The 8,611-nt window shown below is 42.9% G+C and overlaps 1 protein-coding gene across 1 annotated transcript; it reads left to right on the top strand.

The window, feature by feature from the left end:
* Nucleotides 1-238: 238 nt before the first annotated feature.
* On the top strand, nt 239-1,207 carry LOC117028830 (olfactory receptor 9). Its single transcript, XM_033117690.1, has one exon. The coding sequence runs from the start codon at nt 239-241 to the stop codon at nt 1,205-1,207; it is 969 nt and encodes a 322-aa protein (XP_032973581.1).
* The last annotated feature ends 7,404 nt before the right edge of the window (nt 1,208-8,611 follow it).

Raw genomic sequence — 8,611 nt, 5'->3', positions numbered from 1 at the left:
ACCCGTTAATCTTTCAAGTTCCCAGGCTCAAGGAACTTGAAAAGAACCATTCCCAGTCAACTCCCCCAGTTTACCGTTTTTTTTCTGTCCTGAAGGGTTTTCTGGGAGGGGATTGCTAGCAGCCCAGGTGCTCACCCATCCCACTCCTGAGAAGTGGGATGTGCTTGTGGCTGATTCCTCACCTTTTCTGCTGCAGCCGAAGCCCTCTCCTGGCTCCTACTAGTTTGGCCTTGGGAACATGGAAGGTGACAATGGCACAGTAGTAACTGAGTTTGTTTTGCTGGGGTTCTCGGGTTTTGGTTCCTTTAGGGGCCCTCTGTTCTGGGGGGTGCTCTGCATCTACCTGGTCACCTTGCTGGGCAACTCCCTGATCATCCCCCTCACACTGGTGGACCCTGCCCTGCACTCCCCCATGTATTTCTTCCTCCGCCACTTCTCCATGGTGGAGACCCTTTACACAACAACCATCGTGCCCAGGATGCTGGCTGATCTCCTCTCCTCCTGCCCCACCATCCCATCTGCCATCTGCTTCACCCAGCTGTATTTCTTTGTCCTCTTTGGCATCACAGAATGCTGCCTGCTCACCGCCATGGCCTATGACCGCTATGCTGCCATCTGCCGGCCGCTGCATTATACCACCCTGATGAACCGCGGCGCGTGTGCCAGCATGGTGGGGACCTCTTACCTTATGGGCATCATCGCCGGCACCACGCACTCCATCTTCATCTTCACTTTGCCCTTTCACGGTGCCAATACAATCCATCACTTCCTGTGTGACATCCTGCCTGTGCTGAGACTGGCTAGCGCGAACACCTTCTGGGGTGAAGTGGGCAATCTTGCCGTCACAATAGCCTTTATCTTGATCCCCTTCTTACTCATCATAGCTTCCTATGCCTGTATCCTTGCCACCATCCTTGGGGTTGCGACATCCCAGGGACGTCGAAAAGTCTTCTCTACCTGTTCCTCCCACCTGTTTGTCATCATGCTGTTTTTTGGGCCTGGGATTTTTGCCTACCTGAGGCCGTGCGCAGGCTCCTGTCAGAACGCGGACCAGTTACTTGCCCTCTTCTACACAGTTATCACTCCCATGTTGAACCCTTTTGTCTACACTCTGAGGAACCAGGAGGTCACAGGGGCCATGAGGAGGCTCCTGAAGAGATATCTTTGGAGCCTTGAGTCACTGAAGTTCTTGGACACAGGGACCTGATCCTTGGACAGTTTCAAGGAGAAGAGGGAAGCTGGGACCTACAGTTCTCAGGGGTCTGGCCTGGGCTCTGTATGATGAGTGTGGGATTCCTTGGCCTGTCTAGCTCAAGGGCTCAAGGCACTGACATACTGCTCAGAGCTCTCCTCCAGAGCCTCTTCTTACGGCCTTGAGCTGATTTGTTTGTAGGTGCAGAGCTGAAGAACCATGCACTAGGAAAGATTGAGGCAGGAAGGCAGCTGTGACCATCTTGTGTGATGACCAAGCATTTCGTGGTGTTTCCTGAGGCTCATTAAGGCTATGATTCCTGGAGACCCTCCCCTTCCTTCTTCTCCCAGACTCCCCAGTGCAAGACTCTGTCTCTTACATCAGTCACCTCTGGTACAGCGAGAGCTCCTTTGGTTAGGGTGTGAGGTTTGACCTGGGTCACTAGGGTGGCAGAGAAATAGAGAGTAGTTGGCCTGGCTTTGGCAGTTCAGACACTGCTTAGTGCTTCTTTAGGTAGGTCTTGTTACTTTGCTCCTGACTGACAACTTCTCTCCCAGGGATCCCTGAGATGTTGATATTCTCTACTTAGCTTCTTTCTCACCTGGGGCAAGACTTGCTGTTCATTTCCATCTCTGGTGCTACAGTAGAAATGATCATACATCTATCTCTCTTCTCTGTCTGATCTGGTCAGATCTGGTCCCTAGACTCCCAAGATGATGCTTTTGTTTCTTGCAAACTGTCCACTATTTCTACTTGGGGTCACTTTAATTTGCTGACCAGAGGGATCTAGCACCATTTTACCTTTCTTGGGAAGGTATCCTTGCTTGTTCATAAAATCTCCTTCAGCAATAAGCCTCCAGAGGGAGCGGTACAAGGAGGGAAATCACTCTCAAGGCACAATAAATGGGGACTTTTAAAACAGTACCTATTTTCTCTCCTGGTTTACAAAAGTAACACTCTTAATTGCAGAAGATCTTGCATCCAGAGGAAAAGAAAATAACTATTAACATTTTGGTGTTAATAATGTCCTTGGGAAATTATTGCAGTCTGGTTTCCCTCTGTCTATGTATATATACACATTTTTAAAAACTAAAAATGGGATTATATTGTATAAATTGTTCTATAAACTTCATTTTCCACTTTATGAAGCTATATTGTAGAATTTTACCATATAAGTAGACTTCTAAAGCATGATTTCCATATTGTATCCTACTATATGAATGTACTCTGATTTATTTATTTTTATTTTATTTCATTTAAATAGTTGATATACAATATTATATTAGTTTCAGGTGTACAATATAGTGCTGTAATGTAAAGCAATCTCCTATTATTGGAATTAAAATTTGTTATAAATATTGCTGAGATAAATATCGTTGCACTTGTATCTTTATATACTTATGCTTTTTTGAGCACAAACTTCTAGAGATGGAATTGCTGAGTCAAAACATATGCACAGTTTTAGAACTTTCAAAACATATTGCCAAATTACCCTCCAAAAGAATTTTTATTGTTTTACAGTCCAAATGAGAGCAGTCCAATTTTCAGGGCAAGGAAATGGGATGAGTTGGAGTTAGATGGCCTGGGGAAGGGAAGCATGGGGCGGTGTGGATATTTATATTCTTGTAATGCAGAAAAGATCTGATGAGGAGGACACGAGCTCACTTTCCTTCAGTCTCACCAAATACATCTGGGGGAGATGTATTTAGACTGATAGTGCAGCAGGAGGCATCAAAGTTAGATAAAGGAATGACTTCCTGAGTTAGTATTTGAACAAGACAAGGAGAGAGGCTTTTTCCTCCATTGAAATTGAACTGGCTCTGCCCCAGGTGGCTTCATGCTTCTCTCACCTGAGAGCATGTAGAGCTAGCTAGCTGTATAGCTGATGACACAGACATTGTGAAGCAGAGCTAAGCCATCCTTGCTGTGCTTATCTCTGACCTGCAGAAAGTATGAGCATAATAAAATGATTGATGTCTAGGACCACTAGATTTGGGATGATTTGCTACGCAGCAATAGATAACTTGAGCACCATGTAATTAATGAAGAAGGCTGAATCATATTAACACATTGGAAAAAGTTTTAGATCTCTTGTTGATTAGACATAAAATATTGACATCAAAGAAGAAAACATAAAATTTAATGTGCGATTCCAGGGCAGGCCTGGTGGCTCAGGCGGTTGGAGCTCCGTGCTCCTAACTTCGAAGGCTGCCAGTTCGATTTCCACATGGGCCAGTGGGCTCTCAACCACAAGGTTGCCAGTTCAACTCCTGCAAGGGATGGTGGGCTGCGCCCCCTGCTACTAGCAATGGCAACTGTACCTGGAGCTGAGCCGGGCCCTCCACAACTAAGATTGAAAGGACAACAACTTGACTTGGAAAAAAGTCCTGGAAGTACACACTGTTCCCCATTAAAGTCCTGTTCCCCTTCCCCATTAAAATCTTAAAAAAAAAAAAATAATAATATGCTATTCCAATGAGAACCTTGAGGACAAACTGACGATTGAGTCAGGTTAGTTCAAAGACTATTTAAGAATTCATTGCACAGGAATACTTGAAACATTGTGGAAATCTACAGTTAATATATGAAAGAAAGTTGACAGAGGTTTGACCAAATTTGACTACAAACCTAAAAACTTACACAAAATTACCAATAATGAGTTGTGAAGTTGAAAAATTTCTTTTCTAAACTATCAATTAAAGAACAACAAATTTCAATCAACCATGCTAGGCGAAAGACAAATCATCTTTCTAATCTCTGCAGAAAGTGTATTACAAAATCATTGCCATGAATATGAAAGCAATCAAATAGTACACAGCAAAAAATGTATGATAAAAAGAATTATAGAGGTGATCATGCAGTTAATTAACATGTTATTTTTCTGGATTGTATGACATTGGTGGCATTTGCTAATTAAAAAAAATTAATTTTAATAATTTATTTTTTCATTCAAAATAAACGTTTGTATCTAATTTTATATTTGTAGTTTTGTTTTACTTTATTAAATAGGGCCATCTCAAGTTATGTAAGTTTTAGGTCCCACAAATTGGGATCCATCCCTGTACCTACCATATAGGGTTTTTATGGGAATTAAACAGACAATTGTTGGTTAAGAGGTTAGTATTATGTTTACTAATTATGTACTCAAGCAGTATTAGCTATTATTATTACTACTCATCCTGACTCTACTGCCTTTCTGTGCTTCCTGATCAGGCCCTAATCACTTACTTTATGCCTCAAATTTCTACCAGTCCACTGCACGGTTATTTCTTTCCTCTTTTCAGTGGAGAGTGTGCTAGAATCACCTGGATTTCAGTTACAGCAGTGGGATCTGTAACTGGTGGACATTTGTCTTTTTTTTCTCTTTCCAGAATCCTTTGAACACGACTCTAATGTTTGGGAAGTTTTCTGCATTTTGAGTTCACTCTCCCCAAAGTAATAGCCAGAAAACTTGCTTTCCCATCTGCTTTTGCAGTCGGGGCACCGGCATGTGACTGGTTCCACCAGTTAGATTCATTGGCATGATACTTTGGTTTGTAGTTGAACGCTGTGATAGAGGAATGCAGAATTTATAGTCTGGAGAATGTGTGGAAGAGGTAGTTGTCTGGCTCTTGGGGGCAGCTGTGGCAGAGTTCTGATGTCTGGTCCCAAGTGCCGTCAGTATGCACTGGGCGGTGCCGTGTGGATACCCAGGCCACCCGGTAGAGTGTTGAGTGTTCCCGGCAGCATGGCTGAAGTCTCTGGTTCTCTGCCCTGCTTGGAGACTCTGTAAACTAGCTTTGAATAATTCCTCTCTGCATAAGATAACCAGAGTGGAATCTGTTGTTTGCAACTGGATGCCCTGACTGATAAACTGGTTAGTGGTCTCTGTGTCTCCTTTTTCTGCCACTATTATCTATTCCTTACGCCACAGCTAGAATGATCTTTTAAAAACTCAGTTCTGATTTTGTCACTCAGGATGAGTCTCTGAATTTTAAAGTGATCCCTACATCTTTCATGATCTGTTCTGGACGGTGGTGGGAGCACACCTATCACCCTTAGGTTTTCCACAAGATAAGGGATTTTAAAACTTCTACTTCTCAAAGGAAACAAGGATAGAAATACTTCCCCCCTTTCTCTCTAGGCCCTCACTGTTCTCATGGGAGGAGTAAGCTTACTGACTGACGATACTGTAGAACGCATTTTTGCACATGCATGGCCTAAGGCCTCTTTGGTTTTCTTTCTCAGGCTGGCTTGCCTTAGGCTGCACACCGTCTTTCATCCTTCAGGTGGTAAGCTTGGGGACAGGCCCTCTTGTCCCATAACGTGTTATTAGTACAGATCCTCTGCCCTAACTGGGGAGTGGTGGTAAATGTGGGGAGTAGGAAACTCATTTTTGACGTTGGGTTCAAGCCCTTGTTTTTCTCTTTCCAGAACCCTTTGAACACGACTCTACTGTTTGGGAAGTTTTCTGCATTTTGAGTTCACTCTCCCCAAAGTAATAACCAGAAAATTTGCTTTCCCAGCTGCCTTTGTAGCCAGGGCACCGGCAGGTGACTGGTTCCACCCGTTAGACTCATTGGCATGATACTTTGGTTTGGAGCTGAACGCTGTGATAGAGCAATGCAGAATTTATGGTTCAATTCAGCTTGCCTAATAATTAAGCTGATCTTTCGCCTCCTGTCTAGCTCCACTGTATTTTCCTAGTTGGTAGAGAACCCAAAAGGGAGCAGTGTGATTGACTAACCTCTTTAACCCCCAACGACTTGGTTACCACATATTTTCCTCCTCACTTCCCCATTGCTCACCATACTCAATCGTAATGAGCACCTTGCAGTTCTTAGAGTGAGTGAGCCGTGCTCTTGTTCAGCTATCGACCTCTGCACATTCTATTTCCTTTCTTACTTCTTCCTCTGGATAACTTCTCCTTGTTGTTCACATTTCAGTTAAGATATCCCTTCGTCCTTGCAGCCTTCTCAGTCCCTCTCAGGCTGGATTAGGGACTTCTCTTCTGTGCTCCTGACCATCCTGTCTTGTTGTCTATAGGACACATCGCGTGTAAAATTGTGATTGCCTGTTAATTGGTCTGTCTCCTTCATTAGGTTTTGTTTTATTCTCCTTTGCACCAAATTCCTGGCACATAGCTTGACATGGTATTTTCTGAATGAATGTATTAAACTTGAACTTCCCAAAGGGTACATCATGGCACACTGGAGGGCCATATGGATTGGAAGTGTCTGTAAGAGCATGATCTTCTTAGCCCTTGGTTTCTGCATTGTGGGGTCTTGGAATAGACAGAGATCCCAGGCGCATTGCATCTGGCCATAAATAGCCTTGTCTGGGGCTACTCAGGGGCAAGCCCCAAAAGAGTGGGGTTTGGTAATGCGCCCTGAGGTGCCTGCAGCTGGTGACAAAAATGAGCCAGAGCCCCTGCTTGGCCTCAACAGGCGGAGGGCAGCCCAAGAGGTGCTCTGCAATCTTCACGTCTATTCCAGCAGCCAGCTCCCAAGTGTCCTGCTACCCACAGTGGACGAGGGACCCATGGAGCTGTGGAGGAGATAGGGTTCATATGCCCAAGGGACACAGTACGTGGCCCAAGGTATGGTCCTCAGCTCTCCATGGTGGTCCTGAATCTGTTTCATATATATCCAATATTTCTGTCCATTAACTACGGATGTGCCCTATTGTGGTATATAAGCTGGCTGCATGGTGGCTGCTCTGACAACGCATGCACGTTCTGCACATTAGAGCTCCAACAGTACTGTATCAAAATACTTGACATGAGAAAATGTGATTGAAAATAGTCGTGGGGATATGAAGCACAGCATAGGGAATATAGTCAATAATAGTGTAATAATTATGTATGGTGTCAGATGGGTACTAGACTTATTAGGGGGATCACTTTGTAAGTCATATAAATGTTTAATCACTATCTTGTACACCTGAAACTAACATAATATAGTGTGTAATTGAAAAATAATAATAATAAAAAGACACACAGGGATAAGATGGCCATTTACAAATCGAGGAGAGAGGCCTTCACAGCCCTCAGAAGGAACCAATCCTACTGACACCTGGATCTCGGACTTTTAGCCTCCAAAACTGTGAGAACCTAGACTTCTGTTGTTTAAGCCAAAAAAAGAAAAACTGTGATTGGATATGAAATTCTTTTGCATGATTACAAGAATTATAAACATAACCATTTGTCAATGAAAGAAAAAGAAGAGCTAGTAAATGTAAACATAAATTTACATATAATTTCAACAGGTGAATAATTCTGAATGACTTTGAAAAAGGTTTTACATTTTTTATCACCCACTTCTGTGAGTGGTTTTCTTGGATGGTGACCATCAGTTATTTTAAAAATCAACACTTAAAGATCTTGATCAGGAGGTGTTTATACATTTTCCAAGCACAGAATCTAATATAAAAATTATTCACAGAAGCAAGATTAAGTTTCTTATAAATATTAAAATATTTTATCTGGAAGTTTTATGTAAAACCAGAATTAAAAATTATGCATATTACTGTATGATTTATTTTCCTTGTAATAATAATAATAATAATAATAATATATATATATAATATATAAATTTTGGCTATTTATTTTTATTTGTGTTCTTGTAGTTTAGTGCTACTCATCTCTTTTTGTTTTTGGATTTTTAAAATTAGTTTCATGTGTACAAAACAATGCAATAGTTAGACGTTTCATCCCTCACTAGATCGTGATGACCCCCGATCTAGTGCCCCTCTGACATCGTATATATCTATTACAATTCCATTGACTCTATTCCCTATATCTCACGACTATATATATATATTAAATGATAGTTGACATACAATAGACCACTTAGTAGACCACTTTCCATATGGTCCCTCTTGAATCAACTGAGAGAGTTAGGGTCTCCACTTTATGGATAAGGCCGTGGGTCTCAGGAGGGTTAAATAATTTATCCCAGGTAATACTCAGGGAGTGGCAGGCCTGGGATTTGAATCGAGGTTTCCTGATGCTCCATTCCATGCCTTTCCCATGTTCCCTAAGCTGCGGGGCCTGTGTGCAGGGCCTGACTCCCCTGTGTAGAGATCCCAGTCCTGTACTTTGGGTCTTTCTTCAGAGTGGGGACGGAACAGCTGCTATGTCCCGGGCCCCTTTGTACTCTCTGGCCTGAAACCTCAGCCTAGAAGCTATGTAGCACCTCCACTGTGGATTCGGTCAGGGACTGTCCCAGGCTGGTGTCCAATGATCACCATGGTGGGTTGTGGATTTAGAATGTCATGCAATGATTTGAGTGTTTGTGATAATACCGCTCAAATGTATCATGCTTCGGGATTTTATAGAACTCCTTTTTACAGATTATTAGGTTCTAGCCCCTGCCCTGTGATGGGGCTAGGGCAGGGACTGGCCATACTGTACTTGGATCTCTTATCAGGGGCCAGTGA

Source organism: Rhinolophus ferrumequinum, chromosome 10 (assembly GCF_004115265.2).
Source record: "Rhinolophus ferrumequinum isolate MPI-CBG mRhiFer1 chromosome 10, mRhiFer1_v1.p, whole genome shotgun sequence".
NCBI lineage: Eukaryota > Metazoa > Chordata > Mammalia > Chiroptera > Rhinolophidae > Rhinolophus > Rhinolophus ferrumequinum.
This window is presented reverse-complemented; position numbering and strand designations above follow the sequence as displayed.